The sequence below is a fragment of the Trichomycterus rosablanca genome, chromosome 22 (assembly GCF_030014385.1).
Source record: "Trichomycterus rosablanca isolate fTriRos1 chromosome 22, fTriRos1.hap1, whole genome shotgun sequence".
In the NCBI taxonomy this organism is placed as follows: domain Eukaryota; kingdom Metazoa; phylum Chordata; class Actinopteri; order Siluriformes; family Trichomycteridae; genus Trichomycterus; species Trichomycterus rosablanca.
The window spans coordinates 16,076,685-16,098,281 of NC_086009.1; the positions used below are offsets into that span (position 1 = coordinate 16,076,685).

At 39.0% G+C, this 21,597-nt stretch overlaps 1 protein-coding gene across 1 annotated transcript; it reads right to left on the minus strand.

Moving 5' to 3' along the window:
- Positions 1 to 1,045: 1,045 nt before the first annotated feature.
- Positions 1,046 to 13,518, minus strand: unm_sa1261 (un-named sa1261). Its single transcript, XM_063018910.1, has 4 exons — positions 13,481 to 13,518; positions 5,488 to 5,700; positions 3,155 to 3,357; positions 1,046 to 2,229 (listed from the first exon to the last, which is right to left on the minus strand). Exons 2-4 carry the CDS (start codon positions 5,657 to 5,659, stop codon positions 1,390 to 1,392), a joined length of 1,215 nt encoding a protein of 404 aa, XP_062874980.1. The 5' UTR covers positions 5,660 to 5,700; positions 13,481 to 13,518; the 3' UTR covers positions 1,046 to 1,389.
- Positions 13,519 to 21,597: the final 8,079 nt, after the last annotated feature.

The window sequence follows — 21,597 nt, forward strand, 5'->3', positions numbered from 1 at the left end:
TTCAGATAAAATTATGGACATGTGCTAAATTTATAAGTTTGATTGAGTTTTGCTGGAAATCCTGCAGTGCTTCTGTGCATCTCTAAACTTTCGCTAGGTGCCAGTTTGTGCCTTTGTTCCCTTATGTTACAAATAATACTAGCAGCAGTTCTTTAGTGTGGCTTACATTTGTATTAAACAGTTTCATTTCACCTGCTACAGCGCTGGAAAAAAATGTGAAGATGATTGAAACCAATTATTCAAACTGAGATAGTGATAGTACCTGGTGTTTATCACTTCACATAGTGCCATCAAAATTAGACTAGTATGGCAGTCATGGCAGTTTTGGGATTTAAGTCGCTTTTTCAACTGATTATTGTCTGTGACTGATTGAAACACTTTCAAAAAAACAAAAATACATGTTTACTACTTACAATCAGACCCATTTTCCAGCAGGTTCTAATTTGACAGGCCTGTTTTCGTTCCGTTTGTGATTCATTGTGTACATTTGACCAACTGGACGATTTTTCCTCTCAGAGTTTAGACAAGTTTAGACGGTTTGCGTTTAGATAATAGACCATGGTTTGGTTTACTTTGTAATAGGTACAGTTAAACTATCCCTATTTATATGGGTACAGTGGAGACAAGTCAAAAGAGTACGTTCTAATCTTCTATAAATCTGCGAAATATTTCTGTTGTTATATGCTTCCAAAACCAGAATCATCAGTGTGTTACAGAATCAAGTCTTTTTTTCCACAGAATTCCACATGCTCTAATTAATATGCAAACACTAGGTAACTTTTAATTCAGAGGAAATCGCTTTTACAATTCAACCCACCATAACAGCAACTGGATCGTACTAACTATATACTGCTACAAAAAATATAAATATCCAAATCTCAGGAGTACCAGATCAAAACAAATGATAAAAAAAGAGAACTACTTTTTGAAGCAACTCATTAACTTGAAGGACATTCAAACACAAAAGTGTACCACTTCCAAAAATCACATTATAACCACTGTGTTTTTGAAGGTTTACACATTAAACATAGTTCAGTGCTCATTGTTCATTATTCTTTATTCCACTTGGACTGTAACTCTTTTTTTGCAAACATTTAACATATTGCTTTACACAGGAAATGTTTGTTTTTAACCATGACCAACGTTCCTCCTTTTTGTCCAGTTTCTTCTTTCTATTAATGCAATGGACTAATATGGTTGAAACTCATAGATACGCAGTTGGTGCGATCGGACTCAGTTGGACCTGTCCCTCAGAAACACTCATCACGCCTCTACAGAATGCTTTCACTGCTTTCACTCAGCATGAAGTACAGGGAAGTTTCTTCTTCAGGTTCAGGTCCTAAATCATGTTCCAGATGTCTAGTGAAGGTATAGTCTCCTGGCATTTTTCTACACGCAAATCTCGATGGGCGTAGTTACGAGGATACGACCATTATTTCCGTTTTCGTCACGTGAGATGCGTTCGTAGCTGCCAGTGGAGGAGGGTGAGCTGTTGGCTGACACATTGGAGTAGCGAGGTGCGACTGGCTCAATGACAATGCCTGCTTTACCTACAGTGCACACGGGTGACAGGCTCTGCTGCTTCAGACGCTCCACCAGCTCATCCTCTGATGAGGAAGATGAACTTAGATCTGCAAGATTATCCTTGACCACTGAGCCAGTGGGAGAAGTTGCTGTATTGCCGTTTTCTGTGTCCAGCATCCAAGAGTGCCCCAATAATCCCAGAACCTTTGTGACAGAACAGCGTTGCTCCTTCTCAATGGCCAGAAGATGCCTAAACATGCTCAGAGCTTCGTTGGTAAAGCGGCGCCACTGCGAGGGTACTGGGCCTGTCTTTCTTCTTGGCTGTTGCTGCCAGCGTGCAAACTCCTCATAAAAGGCATCACATGGAAGTGCCTTCTCCCAGGGAAAGTTGCCCGTAAGCATGCAGAACAGTAGCACTCCGAAAGCCCAAACGTCTGTACTATAGTCCACATAGAAGCCATCATGGCCTAGTTCACACAGCTCAGGTGCCGTGTATGGGATCGTTCCACTTACACGCTTCACCGGCGAGCCAGCTCGTCGCGTCATGCCAAAGTCCGACAGCTTTACCTTACGGCACTCCCGATCAAAGATGAGCACGTTCTCAGGCTTAATGTCACGGTGTACCAGCTTCCTAGAATGCAAGTAATCCAGTGCCAAGGCCACTTGGTGTACACATCGCTTCGCCATGCTCTCCGGGAGCCCCACCTACGCAGAAGGAGAGAAAAGAGAAGATGTATCATGGCTCAGCTGAGACCGCATGCGGTTACACAACAGTAATTTTCAGATCACAAGAAGCAGTTTAAGCCCTCACACCAAAAAATCTGATGATAAAAGCTGGAATGATCTAGAGTTATTGCATCACGGGAGCAAGTTTCCACAGAGCATTAAATCCTAATTAAATCTGAAACTTAGAGCTGACATTTTCAAAAAGGCCAGCTATAAACATCTAGAAGGTAATGATTAAATAAGACACTAAGACAGCACAAGTTGGACGCACGAGAGATTGTGAACAAGGTCACTTTTGTCAGATTAAATTGGTTGTGTTGTCATAGCTGTATTTAAAAAGACCTTTGCAACCTTAGTAATTCCAGATATTACAAAATATCCTTTTATTTTATTTCATTTTCATCAACCGCTTTATCCAGGACAGGGTCGTGGCTCCCGTTCCACTGGGATATCCTGGGCAGGGCATCAACCTATTTTACCCCAGCATAATTAGTACAGATCTCACTTGATTTAACAGCTATGATTGCTTTGCAGTGTGATGATTCTCAATGAAAGCAACAGCAAAGTGTGTTTTTAGGAAAAGTAGTGGCTTAGTAGTCAGGGCTCTAGGCTAGCAATCAGAAGGCTGAGTATCCCCTCAGCCACACTTTGGCTAATTGTTATCCTTAAGCAAAAATGACCTTGTGAACCTCCCCTAACGGAGACTGCATATTTAACTAATAGGACAGAACTGCAAGTGTGAAGCAGAGAAGCCAATCCTGTATTCAAAAGCATGTTATGATATTTCACATGCGAGACTCCTGAATTTATAGCAAATGTTCCCCTCTACAGTGCTAATACCTGCATTTAATGGTTAAGATGCTTCAAACAAAGGACATCCAACAAAATGGCTTAGTTTGCTTACCTGGGGCGGAATTATATCAAATAGATCTCCAGCCAGTGCATATTCCTGGGCAAAGATGTAATACTCGTCCGTCTCAAAGAAGATGCCGAACATGTTGATGATGTATGGGCAGGGCGAGAGGTAGAGCGAGATGCTGCACTCCCTAAGGAAACTTCGAAGCTTGGTGGTTTTCTTCCTCAAGAACTTCAGGGCCATCTTAGTGCCTGGGAAAATAAAAGGAATGTAAATTCAAGGTCAGTGATTTATTGCTCATTTATGACACACAGGCTCATGCTAATACTAGATGTTTGAGTGTAGATTTCTGCTCTGTTATAGTGTTAAACTCTCAGCAGGTATATTTTATGCACAACACTGTGCCAGATAGTTTGACTACTTTACTAAACAGATATACTGTATATATATCTGTTTAGTAAAGTATATACAGTATATACATAGTTTATGCATTTTTCTCCCCTTTAGCACCTCCAATTGCCCGATTGCGTCATACTTCCTCTCCACCAATGCCGATCCCCGCTCTAATTGAGGAGAACAAAGCTAACCCACACCCCCTCCCACACGTGGGCAGCATGCCGTATGCATTTTGTCACCTACACTTTGACAAGTGCAATGCGGATTAGCACTGTGTACAGTGAGACATACCCTGACAGCAATCTTTTCCTGTCTTTGTGCAGACGCCATCAATCAGCCAGCAGAGGTCGTAATCACGTTAGTTATCAGAGAGTCCCTGTCTGGATTTTTAATATCCCACACCTATCTGAACAACAGGCCAATCGTTGTTCATGTGGCTGCTCAGCACCGAGACTCAATGTGATGTATTCGAGATCCCAGCTCTGGTTCCAGCGTGTGTTTTTACCACTGCGCCACCTGAGCGGCCTAAACAGAGCTTTTTTAAATGTAGCTGTATTTGCATGTATGGTAAGATGGCGCCATTTGATATACACTTATTATAATTATATACACTTTTAAAAACAACTAGTGTTTATAATTATTATACTACTGTATAATGATTATTGTATAATTACTATTGTATAACTGATTAAATAAAGCATACATGTTTACAGGGATTTTAATATCACTGGGAAAAGCGTTTTTTTCGAGATGATGAAATGCTAGTGCTTTACTAGCAAAAAACACTGAGATTAAAGCTGATGCTTTATTAGTTTTGTGCTGTAGAACTTGATTATTTCTTCCAGTAAACCCTTCAACTTCATTTATTACACAGAGATGTTGGGAGGCTCAGTTTATTACATTTCTGGGAATTGCGGCATGTTGCTGATAGTCTGGCCCTCCAATTTTTGTTAATACAACCTGACAGCTAGTGACAGTTATAAATCACCAGTGACATTTAAACACCTCTTTTCTCTTAGCATGATAAAATGCCAGAATTCAGTCCTGTGGGTTGACCATGATTTAAAAGGACTGGCCACTGCAAGCAGCTGCTACGCATTTCTAAGGTTTGAATAGGAGGAGGATTGTCTCTGTTACATAATGCATTAGCTATAGATCAGGGGACCGGCCATCAATCAGAGAAAAGAACGAAACAAAGGCTCTGAACAACCCTCAGATTCTCAGCCAGTGTCTGACACCTGTCACAGCAGATGTATCAATGTGTCTGAAAGGCAGATTGCGGGACCACTGTTGGCACAATGCTGGTAGCAAGAAAAAGTCTGGCTTAAGTATCAGTCTGAACAGACTTCCGAGTTCATCAAAAGCTTCCCCGTTGCTAACATTCTAGTTCATGGACTAAACCCAGCACTTTACTGATAGTATGCAAGTTGTCTGTAGATATCAGAAGTGGGAATGTGCATTTTTGGACTATCTGTACAGTTATTCAGTCACAAACCCCTAACAAGAACATTGTATGCTCAACTTGAACTCTAGTAAGACATACTCATATCGGTTTGGGTGCCAACAGATGGTGCATTCTTCTGTGGTGTATTAAAAAGGCTAGGGACTGAACAGAGGGAGCTTTACAGACTGAAGATCATAAGAAGTCTTCTACCCAGCAAAAGCAAACATGGCCTTTGACCCAGGCAGCTTCTGCTTCTGCTCTCCATGTAGAAACATTAGTACTGCAGCCAGGCCTATGATAATTTTAATCCTCAGGCAAAGCGTGGGAGTCCTTTTAAAACTGTGATATTTTTTATATATATATATATATATATATATGAGACCATTGCATACAGTGGTACTTTTCTTATCCATGAGGAGTACGTTCCAAGAGCCCCTGCAGTTGGCTGAAACTGTGGTTATTACTAAACCCACCAAATCCAAGCCTTCACATTTTCTATATGAAAATGAACCCATGAGGTTGCATATATTTCAGTACTTACCTCTGATCTTGTGAACAACCAGGTCCACCTTGCCATAGGTGCCTTTGCCCAGCTCCCTTATGACCTCATAATACTTGTTAATGTCCAGCTTCTCCAGGTTCTGTGCTGTAATAAGCTGCAGATCCTCCAGGATGTCGATGGAGGGTAGAGATGCAGGGTGGGAAGTGCTCATTGTTTCAGGAGTGAACTGTTTTTACAGGTTGACTGATGGATCTGAATTTGATAAAAAGGCAAAACAACAGGAAAAGAGGTGAGATTCCAGTAGCCATTGAATGATGAATACAACGTTTCAAATTGTTTTAGCACATGATATTATTTATTGATCTTAAGGTTATTGTTGAATTATTTTGGTACTGATAGAGGAAAATATTACATAGTGCTATCCAACTTCCATATTAGTGTACAATACCATAGCATAGTGTATGTTGTTTAACATTAGCAATGCCCAGGTATATTAATCTATATCTATTTATCTGTAGATATCTATCTATAGCTAGTCTTTCTCTCCCTCTCTCTCTTTCTATATATATATACACCAATCAGCCATAACATTAAAACCACCTCCCTGTTTCTACACACATTGCCTATTTTATCGGTTTCACTTATCATATAGGAGCACTTTGTAGTTCTACAATTACTGACTGTAGTCCATCTGTTTCTCTGCATGCTTTGTTAGCCCCCTTTCATGCTGTTCTTTAATGGTCAGGATTTTCCCAGGACCACCACAGAGCAGGTATTATTTAGGTGGTGGATCATTCTCAGCGCTGCAGTGTCACTGACATGGTGATGGTGTGTTAGTGTGTGTTGTGCTGGTATGAGTGGATCAGACACAGCAGCGCTGATGGAGTTTTTAAACACCTCACTGTCCTTTCTGGACTGAGAATAGTCCACCAACCAAAAATATCCTGCCAACAGCGCCCCGTGGACAGTGTCCTGTGACCAATGATGAACGTCTAGAAGATGACCAATTCAAACGGCAGCAAAAGATGAGAGATCGTCTCTGACTTTACATCTACAAGGTGGACCAACTAGGTAGGAGTGTCTAATGGAGTGGACAGTGAGTGGACACTGTATTTATTGTATTGGTTACTGTTCGTTCTGCATATTCATTATCAAGCTTTTGTACTGCTGCCAAGCAACACTGTGAGCCAAGCAGCATGAATCAATTCTTTCACACAAAATATCACCCTTTTATTAATATCAACGTGACAAAGTTCAGAGGAGTCTGATTACTAAGCCAAACAATTTCTTATGTAACTCTGTGTCCTGCAGTAAACAATTATCTTGCCCCTGCTTCCTGTGAGCACTTAAGATCACAAGTCTTGCACAGCACTGGCTAAACAGAAGCAGGAAACAAAGCAAATAAAAAGAGCAGAACAAGCCAGACAAACCTCCCCTTGTTAAATCATGTCTTTGACCTCTCCTTGTTTAATTCGGCATTGCACAATAAGTTGCCAGAGATTTTTTTTTGACACATTACGTAACAAATCAACATTTGGTTTCCACAAATGGCAAGTCTGGTTTCTCATAGGGAGATAAATAGAACAAGCACAGACTCGCTCAGAAACTGTTAACAGAAGGGACGAAGCATTTGGCTTGTGAATGTGAATGGCTGATTATGCAAAATTTGCCCAAAAGCATTTAACCATAACTTCTAATTTCTTGAGAAAGTAGGGATTCAAACTTTGCCAAGTGATATGTAACAAGCATATTAAAACCTGTCCTGACAATGTTAATGTAGTTATTATTAAATGATAAGCAGAGGCCTACCCTAATACTTGGGCATAATGCAAAATATCTACATAATTTATGTCACATGCTGTCGAACTACATACGGAGGTTACGGTAAATGGATTTGTTCTCAGATGGAATCACACATTAGCTGATGGAATTAAATTTCATCGCAAAATGACTTATTTACTGGTTAACTGGTTAATCATTGACTTGAGTAATGACAGGTTTATTATTTTTTTCAAGCAATTATATTTTCATTACTTTATTTTCATGACTAACCCTAACCCTAACCTTAACCCTAAACTTTAACCTAAACATAATATGGGTGGTATGTTTAGGTCTTTCTATTTATTACATAACCAATTGTGTTGCAGTTATTTAAACAAATCCTGATTTTCAATGACCACAATAATACCACGAAAATAATTAAGTCACTTTATTAGAATGATCAAATTTGGTATACAGTGTGTTATTTTTATTTATTTAGAGCCATTCAGAGTTTCAAATGTTCTTTAAGTTTTAAGTGATTGTCTTGAATCCTCTACAGGGAACATTTTAAAGCACAATTATTTTATTTGCTGAATTTAAATGAAATAAAAAAGAAATAAACACAATATGAAACATTTAGCAAATATAGAAATGATGCATTTAAAAAAAAAATCATGTAATTATAAGTCCTAACCTTACAATACTCTTAGATAGTAAATAACTTCTTGCGCTACTCTCTGGCCTACATTTTTATTGGTTTTTACATGGCTAGACACACTCCAGACAGCCTTCCAGTACTCATTATTTGAGATGTGTTGAATGAGACAGGACGCCTATCACATCCTGTCCTTACACGCCATCTGTGAGGAACTGAAGGGTGTGTGTGTTCCCAAGCAAGAGAAAGTCTGTTGTATCTAAGAGAAAAAGCTATCTGTGTTAAGGGAGTCTCCACAGGAAGTAACCCATGGTGGCTTGCCTTAACAAAAAGTGTACCTTCTTGCTTGGGATTCCGTTGACCTAAAAGGTAATTATTGGTGTAATGAGCTCCACAATAAGTTATCTTAGCACATGGCTTGTCCACCCACAGTGCCGTTAGAACAGGCAGCCACACAAAGGTTTTTGTTTTTGTTTAGTAAAAAAGAGATTCATTAGTAATTGTTTGATATATATGTGAACAAGATTTCCAATGTTTTTACTGATCTACTTAATTGTATTTTGTAAATAAAAAAACAAGAATTGAATGCCTGCATCAGAACACTGTTACATCACCTTTGCTTTTAGTTATACTCCAGGGATGTAACGATGCACCACAAGACAGATAATAACCGATTAAAAAATTCCACGATTCAAATCGATTTGACATGTAAAATGAATCGATATTCACTTTAAAGAGCAGAGGGCACTGGCGCTATAAACCTCGCCTGGTTGACGTCACTGGCGCTATACGCCTGGTTGCCAGATTCAGGGTTTTTCAGCCAAATTGGGCTTAATTCAAAATTGTTTTGCATAGTTTGTACCTACCTCAGAAATAAAAGGGCATTCATTATTTAGATAAATAAAAGATCATCACAAATACAGTATTTTATTTTATTTTTTAAAGAGAAATAATAAAAGGAAACTTTTATTATCATACAGTCATAATTTGTCTTTAATTTCAGTTTAAAAAAAAAAAATCAGGAAAAAATCGTATCATGAACCCAGTATCGTGAATCGCATTGCATCGTGGGTAGAGTGTATCATTACATCCCTAGTTATGATGTAAGGGAAGCCAATAGGTTAAGGTCAGGGCTGTGTGTTTTGGGCTCCAACTAATTACTAAACTAACATTTTCACTTAACAACAGCACTGTCTGTTAACAAGGGAGGCACTAGCAGGACAAAAACATTTCTCTATTATCTCTGTTTTCTATATTGGTACATTCTGTTCTACTGTTATTAGTTAGTCTATGTTGATTTTGAGTATCTGCTTGATTTTGGCACAGCTAAGCATCTCATTAAGTTTTTTTTTATATTCTCACAGTCAGGTACTTTTGAAAGGTGATGCTGCTAAAGCAGGGATACATTGGTGTTCTTTACGATGCTCCTGCAGCAGCTCTGCCCTTCTCTTTGCTGATTTATGGCCCCATAGAGCTTTTGCAAGCCTTGTTTTTTCTTCTTTACTAGACAAGAGACATGGATATTGTGTTGGGTTTGTTCCCTTTACTATGATTAAAAAGCTAAGCCAGAAAGAAACCTCCCGTGCAGCCTGTTGACTCATTCCAAGGTTTTTGTCTTTATTGCACTGATCGCACCACTCTCTGTCAGAAACCTGCTTTTCAATGCCAGCTCGGATAAAAAAATGCTGAAGGAAGAAAGAATGTGATCGAGATTCATCACATAAGAATTGTGCTTTTCTCATAATGGAGAATTATCTTGTCAGCTGTTCAATACCAGGTTTAAAATCATTTCATGAGTAATCTTGGCATATCAGAGGCTCAGAGCTTTTAAAATGTAATTTGCAGTTACCTTGAAAGTGCTGCACTTAGGTTGAGCGTACTCTTAAGTTCATATCGGGAGAGATTTATTACCTTGTTTCACCCAATTTGCTGTTAGATGGTCATTAGTAGATGGTTCCTGTTTTCCTGATGGCCAGATTGCAGACTTTATCTTCTCACGTGTCTTTTTTAAATTGTTTTGAAAAATTTGCATGTTGGTTGCTAATCTTTCTGTTACTGTAGATAATAAGCTTAATTTAAAAAAAGACTTTATTAAAGAAGTCACTGCTATTGTGAACACACTGTATAGCCAAATTCCGCTGTACATCTCTACTTATTAATGGGTACGGCTTTTTCAGACAGGTGCAAAACATTAAGTATTCAGTCATCTCTAGACAACCCTTCTGTTTACTGCAGTATCCGTCCATAACATATGCCAGCTATGTCATATAGGCACGGTTCCTATTTAGCTTCCTAAAATAAAACAGTAAACCAGCACGTCTAAATGGAGCACACCCACTGGCAATACAATGAGTCATTTTGCAAAGCTCAGAGACTTTACGGTGGCACTTTCACTCTATGCGACGTTTCCAAAAATTCAGTTCATCAAACAACTCTTCTAGTACTTTAGTTATTCAAAATTGAAAATGTTGACATGCAACAACAGCTTTAAGGTGTAGGCTATGCCAGCCCACAGAATGGTACCAATAAGAGAGAAATTGTAAAAAAATGTTTTCTTTCACCTCAGTTTGAGAGCTTACTACGATCTCTTTTCCACCACCAAAGTGCTCCTACAAACTAGCAAACCTTTGAAGAACGGTCCCACCTTTACACTGGTTTGAGAGCCAATGATTACATGATTGATTTTTTTTTTTTTTTTTTGAGGGCATATCTTACTCTAGGGAATCAACTTTTTTTGGGACCACCACTCATCAGACAGCTAGATTATGGCGCCACAACCATGCCAATTTTTTTGGCCGAGAACCTGTGATTTTGGGTGGAAAAGTACTGAACCTTTGGGGATTTTGGCACCAACACCATGCCAGTGGAAAAGTGCATTAGGAGCGTCATGGTTTGGGATTCAATGGCCAAGCAGTTGCACACAAGCCTATGATCATTGCCAAGTATTAGTTAGAGTGGTAGAAAGCAGTCCAGTGGAATGTCTTGGAGAATTAGAAAAGCCATCTTTGAATTGAAAAATTATTTAGCACTTTTTATACACAAAATACATCAAGTAAGTTCTCATTAATCGTTGTACTTACTACCATGTTATGAATGATGATTGTGTTAAGCCTCAAAGCAATAACTTGTCTTGTTCACAGAGCTAAAAAAGTAGGAATGTGTTTACACATATCCATTTTCTTGCCTGATATAGGATTTAAAGCAGACCCTGGAAGTTCATTTAATGCTGGTCATTGCTATTTCTATTTAACCTGCACAGATTCAGTAGTCACTGGGTACACGAATACGTCAGCGTCTGGAGTCAAGTGTTCTTTGTGTGCATGCCTGGAAGCACTGGGTTCACCTTCACATGGGTTCTATGAAACAGGAACGGCCTTGTTAAGCCATTCTAGGTAATGACTTATTGTAGCAAATTCAGACTAGTGAGTGCACTCTACAAACATAACACCTCCCTCTCAGCCAACTGCTTGGCGAACGTTAGGCTGCAGTAATGACAAGGTGTGAACTCAAATATGTCTTGTTCACAAAACATTTTCAACCTGTACGGAACAGAGAGAACAGACTACTGATATTTAAAGCTAAGGTCATCTCAGTATTGTCAGAGAGCTTGCTTCTTTAATATTTTACTCACATCATATCGAATGAATAAAACACAAGTAATGGTCTTTTGTGTTTACTAAACACATTATTCACATTTTATTTAAGTATGTAAACCCTTATGGCTAACAACTGAAAGTCAGGTTTCCTGATCATTAAGAAAAGCTTAGAGGTTTGGGTTGTAGGTACCTGCTCCCTATAAAACGTCTGAGTGTTTTTTTAAATAATCATAAAAAAACAAATGGTAGGAAAGTATAAAGCATTGTTATAGAGCGCTCATCAATCCACAAAATGACAAACTTGCAGGAAAATGCAGGATATTGGGTACTGTTGCTAATATTTACATAAGCGAACACTGATGCTCGTCTACAAAGCCAAAAATGGACCAGCCCCAAGCTACCTTTGAGGTCTAATAAAACCTCGCTCAGTACCATGCAACCTCAGAGCCACTAGTCTTGCTCGACTTGATCCTCCACCCAGAACTCAAGGAAGACAAGCATTAAGACTCTTCCTTGTACTTGCGCCCATGTGGTGAAACGAGCTTCTCTTGTCTGTCCGAACATCTGAATCTCTCTCTGTCTTCAAAAGATGATTAAAAACCCAACTAAGCACTTGAGCTGACATGCTGACATGCACTTACAAATGCTCTTAATTTCTCACATAAAAAACACTTTTGGTTCTAACAGGGGTTCAGCAGATTTGTATTCTTGGACTGTTGTCTTTTTAAACTAGAGTAAGGTAATGTTCACTATGGAAGCACTTCTGTAAGTCGCTCTGGATAACAGCGTCTGCTAAATGCCGTAAAGGTACATAGACATTTGTCAAGAGAACTACATGTATTTTAAAATGATCGATTTATGTTATCAAAATTATCCAGTGTGTATCAAATATTCTTTCTCTGGTTACAGAGACTCTTTGTTGTGTATTTTCATTCAGTTCTATACACATCACCACAATACCTTTGCTCTTTCATTGTTTGTTTATTAGGGTTTTAACGTCATGTTTTACACTTTTGGTTACATTCATGACAGGAACGGTTGTTACTCATCACACAAGGTTCATTACTTCACACAAGTTTATATCAAACGCGGTCTTGGACAATTGAGTATCTCCAATTCACCTCACTTGCATGTCTTTGGACTGTGGGAGGAAACCGAAGCTCCCGGAGGAAACCCACGCAGACACGGGGAGAACACGCAAACTCCACACAGAGAGGACCCGGACCGCCCCACCTGGGGATCGAACCCAGGACCTTCTTGCTGTGAGGCGACAGTGCTACCCACCGAGCCACCGTGTCGCCCGCTCTTTCATTGTGTGACTCTAAACTGCCTCTGTGTGAGTGTGTGATTGTGATGCCTGTATGTGTGTAATGGTGTACTCCTGCTGCTGAAGATGAATGAATGAATTAATGAATTAGTCCATTGTTCAAATTTGATGATCAGACCACATATTTATTGTCTCTATTTAATAAAACAAAAATCCAGATCATTACTAAGGCTGTATTAGTGAAATGCCTGATGATTATGAAAAGTATTCATCAGTGATGAATCCAGTCCACACCTAGTGAACAGTTTCTAGGTGAGGCGTCCCTCAGCAAATGTTTGTTATTGTTTCTCCACCCTTGTGAACATTATGTCCTACCCCTTGTATTAACAGTATGGTTACACCTCTGCATCAGAAATCACGCTGGATTGCATCTGACACGTTGGATTCAATGCTTAAAGGTGTGGTGTGGAGACCTATTAGTGCTGTCAGTGCTGGCGCAGCTGCACGCCTGTTTATGTCACTAATATAACAAAGAAGAACGATTTACTGTGCACAACCGGTGTTTTGTTTGCTATTTAACACACACATCTAAGATCCAGACATGATTTCAGGGTTTTTAAAGGCAAAGCAAGGCAATCGGCAATGTAATAAATCCAATCAAGGTGTGATTATGTATTTAGTACAGATTAAACCTGATCCAACACGCCTGATCAGTTCCGCTGGTACATACACTGGAATAAAACCCGATCTTACCTTTTTACAGCGATGTGCGTGGACCAGATCGCTCCAGATTGCCTTCCACGATCACCTGCGATCATCAGGACGGATGTGTTAAATAAACGTGAGATTTTATCGATGCTGGTATTGATATTGTGATACCGGTACTCTCTGTGTGCCTGAACCAAACGTCTGTTCCTTCCATCAGCGCTGTGCTGGGAGAGGTAAAGATGGGTTAGGCCCCGCCCACTGTGCATATCAACCAATCACAGCTCACTCTCCTGAAGTCAGGCTATGCTTCAGCCAGAGCGGTAGAGAGAACAGAGTGGCGACACTCCCATAGGGAACCGTTGGAAAGGGGGCGGGACATATTTTCTGTGCAGCTTCCGGGTTGTGGAGCTCTGTATAGTTCCAAACAACCCATAGAGCCTCATTCATTTCCACTACTTATCCAGCATTTTTAGCTGTTTGTTGCTTTGTTTAAAAAAAAATAATGAATTTAATGTCATTAATATACTTAATACTGTTATTGTTTAGCATTTGCTCAGCACTAAATGTTACATGTTTATCTTAATTAATAGATATAACTGAATTTAGCTTAGTCAGCTAAGCTAAATTATTGACACGAGTCTTTTCACCTAAAATTGATTAATTAAAAGTTGATTAATCAAGAGTCTTGTTACAGAAATGATAATAAAACATCAGAGCCATAATAAATCATTATACTTTTACTTTCATACTTAAGTACATTTGAAGGTAAATTTAGTTTAGTACTTTAGTGGAGGTATTTTTACTTTTACTACTACTTTTACTGGAGTAATATTTTACCTTGGATATCTCTACTTCAACTCAGCTACATGGTTTGTGTACCTTGTCCACCACATACATTAGACAAAATGAACTAGTGCATATTAATTATGAATTAATTCATGTATTACATGTAGAAATAAATTATTACTTACTCATGAAATAGATGAATGAATGCTATGTCATGTACATGCACTATAATGTTAAAGGTGCGGTAGTGTGTTTATGAACCTGTTCATTTAGTGCAGGTAAACCTTATGAATCCAGCCACATGGCTTAGTGTTTAACCAAAATGATTATTATTATGAATCCTCAGGAAAGTGAAGGGAGATTAGTTTATGTAAAAAACAAAACATAAAAAACTGTTTAAACTACTTAATGATATCGCATTATGTAATGTATGCTAATATAATGTACTGTGTGTTAACAAGAACGACCTATTAAGTCATTATAAACATCAATCTTCCACTTCATATACCAAATTGACATTAAAGCAGATGCAGTAAATGTAAAGGCAGGTGAAAATACCCAGAAATTGTACAAATGTTTATTATTTACTGTTTAATATTTCATTTACTGCTGCCTGTCCCATATGAGAACATGACAGTGCCGGGTTTGTTTGGAACTATCGGAGGGTTACATGAACCACGTGACCGCGTGGCGGCGAGATCAAGGAGTGTCGCAACTCTCTCTATCTACGGCTCTGGCTTCAGCTATGTACAGAATAATATAGCAACACAGTAAATCCAGTGTCAAGTCTGGGATTTTAGTTTTAGTGGGGCCCCAATTCCAGTTCCTGTTGAGGGGCAAACTAGAGACAGTGTATGTTCCACTAAGATGTAATGGTGCCTTCACATATGTGCAAGTTAGCCATGTCATAAGCATTATCCTCATAGCATGTTTATTTATTTATTAGGATTTTAACGTCATGTTTTACTCACTGGTTACATTCATGACAGAAACAATAGTTACTCGTTACACAAGATTAATAGGGCGGCACGGTGGCTAAGTGGGTAGCACTGTCGCCTCACAGCAAGGAAGTCCTGGGTTCGATCCCCAGGTGGGCCGGTCCGGGTCCTTTCTGTATGGAGTTTGCATGTTCGCCCCGTGTCTGCGTGGGTTTCCTGCGGGAGCTCCGGTTTCCTACCACAGTCCAAAGACATGCAAGTGAGGTGAATTGGAGATACAAAATCGTCCAAGACTGTGTTTGATATAACCTTGTGAATTGAGGAACCTTGTGTGGTGAGTAACATGACGTTAAAATCCTAACAAACAAACACAAGATTAATCAGTTCACAAGTTTAATGTCAAACACAGTCATGGACCATTTTGTATCTCCAATTCACCTCATTTGCACGTCTTTGGACTGGGGAAGGAAGCCGGAGCTCCCGGAGGAAACCCACACTCAGCTCAGACGTTACTTGCCATTTCTGTTTTCTGTTTATTCTGGAAAGCTTTTGGTTCTAAGTGCAACGTTAAAATCAACTCCTGGTTATGCCCTTTAATATGACTAAGAGTAATAATATGTAGCATGCTGGGTGCTTCACAGCAACAAGATTCTTGGGATTCAAAATTATCAAGGTACTGATTACAGTATGATTAAAGTTTTGCATGTTTTTTTTCTGCCAATTTGACAATGTACAGTACCACGTGTTACAGCCGTTTGGGGGGCTTTTTTTTTTATCAAAATCTGACTATGTGGACAGATTTCTTCTGAGCATTAGGTTTCAGTTTGAGTTTTGTTCTTGACCTTGTTTTTGTTATTTTTACAGATGATCCTGGGACTTGAAGTTGCTTAGGATTGGCTCCTGATTTTCCTATTGCAATACTTGGCTCAGTCTAAGCAGTGAAGTTAAACTATCCTCATAATCAAAGTTGCTGTATGTATATTTATCACTGTGTTTATATATTCATATGTCATATGTTTAGGAAACCCAAAAAAACCCAAATCATAAGACTACCATGACACATGCCCCTTGCAAGTGTATGTAAACTTTTGGCTTTAGCTGAATGTTGCTTAACCTTCCCCACAAACAACACCAATCCCTAGCGCTCTACCCAGGCAACATAACACAATCAGTGACCTCTGGGACAAGGTACCTTCCACCACCTGCTGGGATGTTTGAATGTGGGAAAAAAACAATATGGCAGTTCTGACCCTGAGCCCTTTCACTGAGCTGAGAACAAAAACCCAGATTAACAGAATTATGTAATGGAATTGTGATTCTCACCGGTCGTATTGAGCAATGTCAATAAGCAGATGGAGACCTGATGTCTGCACTGTTAAGTGTGGGAGGAATAGACAGACATGACCAGTCTATCTCCAACAAACCTGGCAGATTTAATGGCATTCGAACAGACAGAACAGAATGAACAGTGTTACATAAGCAGCTGCCTCTCAAGGAGTGATGGACAGAGATTCTGCATTGACCTTTATTGGCAGAAGGCCATGCTGAAGTGCTGCTAGGGTTCAGCAACTGGTACTATAAAATATTATGAGTATAGCTGTCCAAATGTTTTACTATCTTGTACACTATGAAATATTAAAGCTGCTGATGAGTGCTCATACAGTGATGGGTCAAAAATATACATTAATAATTTGGTAATAATTTTGTAACATTGTTTAGTTAATTCGTACATTTTACGTTTTTAATTTGTCTGTTTTTGCTAGTTAGAACAAACTTTTTGATGTTTTTGTAGTAATTCAATCAAATTTAGGGCTAAGAAAATACCCATTCAAGTACATCAACACAGATGTACAGTACACTAAGATTCATATGTGAATGTGGTCCAAAAAGCTCAAGCTGCATTCCGAACAGTGCAGCAAATGATGCTGATGTAACTGTATGTTCTGTTCTGTCTGCTATGTGTATGTGTCTGTCTCCAATCCTAGAAAATCTTGGCAAGATTAGTTCAGCTGTCCAAACACATTGTGAGACTTTGCTAGCTCCACATGTAATCTGTCAGGCGAAGTAAACACAGCTTCAGGAATGATTGATGATTATGTATGGATAAGACTATGTGGAATACTCATGTTAAGAACTTGAATTGTAATTATTCTGATTTTTAGAAGTTATACTCAGTCGTGATTTGTCATTCTCCTCGGGGAACGCATGTACTAATTGGAAAACAAGGGAGAACAGCATACAGCAAACTACCTTAAAGCACTGGCCTCCCACTAAGTACATGTGTGCAGTTAATTCTGCCAAATGTTAATAAGCGTAATTAACTGTGTGGGTGAGCATGCCTCTCCAAATGTGTCCAAGCATAAAGCAAGAGTTTTGTATGTACACTCACTGCACACTTTATTAGGTACACCTATCTAATAATTTTATAAGCTACTATACAGATTACCTTTGTAACTGTGGGTATACAATTACTGACTGTAACCCATCTGTTGCTGTGTTACACCTCTGTACCCAGTTTTGTCATTTAAAGGGATTCTCATAGGACCACCACTGATTAGATGATGATTGGTTGGTGGACCATTCTCAGCAGTGCAATGACACTAATATATGACATGTGCAGAAGTGTTGGATACCAGATACAGTATTTCTGCATACAAATATAGGGTATCAGTATGCTATTACAGGTAAGTATACAGAGAAACAGATAGGCCACAGTCAGTAATTGTATATCCACAATGTTCAAACTGCATGGTAGGTGTAGCTTATAAATTAATCAATGTATGTATGGGTACATTCCAAATAGGTGTACGTTATTAAGTGCTTGGTATGTATATTTGTCTCTATTATAGTTATGTTTTCCTAAGACAATGCTAGTCCAATTGTTTGACGATTCAGGCAGAGCAGACAGAGTACCAATATTGTGTTATTAATGTTATGACGGAGCTGTCCCCTTAATATCCGCTCAAAGGGATTACAGATGCTCATCCTATGATATGCATATTACCTATAGTGGGAGCTGGAACAGAAGCACAGCAGAGATGTTCCTCCTTCATTCCTTCCTTTCATTAAAAGCAGATTTCTATCTGACACGTACCGACCTCGTGCTGCTGAGGGAGAAGAATGACAGGGACAATAATTCCTTTCTTGTACACATAGAAGAGCTACTTGTCATTGTGACAAATGGTCAGGATGGGGCTGGTAGGTCGCACGTGATGCTGGCTTCATCATGGTCTATCTTTATTATCAGCAGACTAGAATGCACGTGTTCACTGGAAACGGCTGTAACGTGTCTTTTTTTTTGTAGCTGCAGAATGAGTTTTTCAGTGTGTGAACCGTGAAACAAAAAAACTCATTTCAGGACATTTTCGTGTCCTGCCAGTCTATTTAAATGAACGTGGGCTAGAATGGATGACATGTATATGGATCAAAGTACCTGGAGGTGTTTCAGATTTTTCTAAAGGTACAGAGATAATAGAATTCAGTGGAAAAACTATTGTTTATTTAATCCAGTGTTATAAAAACTGTGTGTTGAATTCATTTAAGGCAGAAAATATAGATTTGAAGATTAATACAAATTCATTATATGGGAAAGTAAATGGGATTGAGTTCAGGTGTTTTAGCCACTGCCATTTCAAACATGTGTATAGAATTAATTATGTAAGACAAGTAATATGCTTACAAATGTTCAGGGAATGTATTTCCTGTTTAAGCATCACTGTGCCACCTTCACAGAAGGCAAGGTCTATGAATGCTTTGAAAAGGCCTGACCTCAACCCCACTAAATGCCTTTGAGATTAATTAAAATGCCGAATCAGCCTTTTCATCCAGTATAGGTGCCTGACCTCCCAAACAACCTTTGGAGTAAATGTAAGCAATTTTTGATGTTTGACTTCAATCTATGCCTGCTAAACATACTTCATTGTATCTTGTATATATAAACAAATTTTGGCATTGATACCTGCAACCCATTAAAAAAAGGTGGAACAGAGGCATGTTTACCACTGTGCACCCCCATACAATGGCAGATGTTAATTTTTGCACCTTTTGCTGTCTTTGGCCATTCTGAGATAAACTTGGGCTCAGCTTTTTTTTGGCATAATAGAGTTTTACAGTGCATTTCTTGATGCAGCGGTGGACTGTGTTAAGTGACAACGGTTTCCTGAAGTACTCCTAAGCTTGTGTGGCTACATTTATCACAGTAGCATGATGCCATTTGAAAGCTCAAAGGTCATGCACTATACAGACTTATTCAGGTTCCCCCCATATTTTTAGATATTTTTATGTACGGTAGATTAAAAAGACTTGAATTATTTGCTGTCTTGCATTGAGAAATGTACTTTTTGAACTTATTGATAATTATCTTACAAAGTGGAGAGCCATGATTCATCTTTGCTTGCAAAGACTGAGCTTTTGGTGGATCCACTTTTTTATATCCAATCATGATTCTGTCATTGGTACCAGTTCACCTGCTTCTGGAGTGTGTTTCAAAAGGATATGACATAAATACTTTATACTTTTCACGCTTATTTTTCCCCATTCCAACTTTTTTGTACTTTTGTCAGTTAACTAAAAGATTCATTAACAAATCACAGATCCTGTTTTACTGCATTTTACAAAATGTCCCAACTTTTCTGGAAATGTGATCTAAACAGGATTGTCTGCATTTAAAGCCCTGCAGATTCAACCATGAGGAACAGTGGTACAAATGCAGCCCAGGTGTTCTCATTGTTTATAATAAAGCTCATGTGTTGGTATGAACTGGTTTATGTACTGCTCATTACTAGCATAGGCTGGCAGTTGGGGGCTGGATATACAAGAACAAGCAACACTTTGATCCATAAACACAGTCTAGCATTTTCTTGTTTTGCAAGCATCCACCTGCCAGTCCATGTGAGGACCAAGCACCACCACAGCCAATTCATTCCCCCTCCCTTCTTATTTCACCCTGCCTTGGTTCCTCTGCAGACCATATCAACAAAACCTCAGTGCAACAGAAGTCGGCGCAGCAAATAACACAAGATGTCTTTGCTATTCATTTATATTTGTTCAGAAAAAGGTTGATTTGCATTTGGGAGTTGGATTTTATAAGAGTAGCATATGCATGTAAAACAATAGACAGGCATAGACGAGGCATAAGCCAAAAATAAATGGTATTAAAATAGAGTGACCTTTATGTGATCATCTCAGCCATATCAACAGCCACTCTTCTGAGAAAACATCTCACAAAACTATTAAGTGTGTCTATGGGAATTTGTGCCCATGCAGTCAAAGGAGCATTTGTAAGGATGGGCACTGGTTTTGGCCACGGAAGCTTAAATTGATGTTTCAGTTCATTCCAAAGCTGTTCAGTGGGGCTGATGTGCAGACCACTGGTGTTTCTTTGAACCAAGCTTTTGTTCATGTCTTTGTAGAGCTTGCCTTGTGCACGGGGCACAGTAATGCTGTAACAGTGAAGGGCCTTTGCTAAACTCCAACCCCTTCTAAAACTTTCAGAAGGTGAATACCCATAGGTGTATAAAAATGACAATAGTAGCTCAGTGGATGTTGTCATTGTTGGGACCTTGAGCAAAATCCTTAACCCTCAATAGATTGGATTGTATGTGGTCGCAAATGTAAGTCACTTTGGATAAAAGTGTTAGCTCAGTGTAAATGTGTCAGTCTTTCTCTGCAGTGGATTTGTGGCCATTTAAAGATCCCTTGTCATTTGGAAGTCCAGTGTCTAGAAAGTACTTTACTTTTAAATGACAAACTGTCTGATGTTTACTAAAAATCTGAGGGTCTAAAATATGTTCGTTTAAGTATTGCTGTATTTTATGAGGTGCAACGCCACCTGCTGGCGAGATGTGAAACAGCAGGACAAAATCATGTTTTATGTTTAAGACCATAACCATTATTTATGGACGTTTATTTTAGTTACTTTTTAGTCCTCATAAGTAGCTGGTGTGATGTGTAGTGCCTTTAAATGCAACGGTTTAACATGGTTAGTGGCTTACATGTCTACAAAAGTTTCTAAATGTGCAGTTCTATGCATGCACTTGTATGTCGTTGATTTTATTTCTATTAACCATGGTATCTTGGTGCATAGTAGGAACACCCTGGACAGGGCACCAATCCAGGGCTCTATTGCAGGACTTCTGCCAAACTTGAATTATGGCTGTTATTTTCTTAGAACAGTTTGATGACTGTCTTATTTATATAAGACCAGCATCCTTCCCCAGCTGTAATTAATTAGGGCAAGATGTAGATACTATAGAAGTAAATCTAATATATTAGGCAAAGCAAACTATCTGTTCACCGATGAGCCAAAACATGAGGACTACGAACCTTATATGCTGCCGAAACTGCTCTGACCCACCAAGTGTTGAACTTCACAAGACATCCTTTTTTTCCATTGGCCAACAACAAACATTGGTTGAGCTTTTTGGAGCAAGTGCTTCA

What these genes read in the sequence shown, in the direction of transcription:
- unm_sa1261 (XM_063018910.1), bottom strand. Translation starts at nt 5,659, where the DNA reads ATGAGCACTTCCCACCCTGCATCTCTACCCTCCATCGACATCCTGGAG. An exon ending in GGTTGTTCACAAGATCAGAG is followed by an intron (nt 3,358 to 5,487) that starts GTAAGTACTGAA and finishes TTATTTTCCCAG; the next exon opens with GCACTAAGATGGCCCTGAAG. An exon ending in TTGATATAATTCCGCCCCAG is followed by an intron (nt 2,230 to 3,154) that starts GTAAGCAAACTA and finishes CCTTCTGCGTAG; the next exon opens with GTGGGGCTCCCGGAGAGCAT.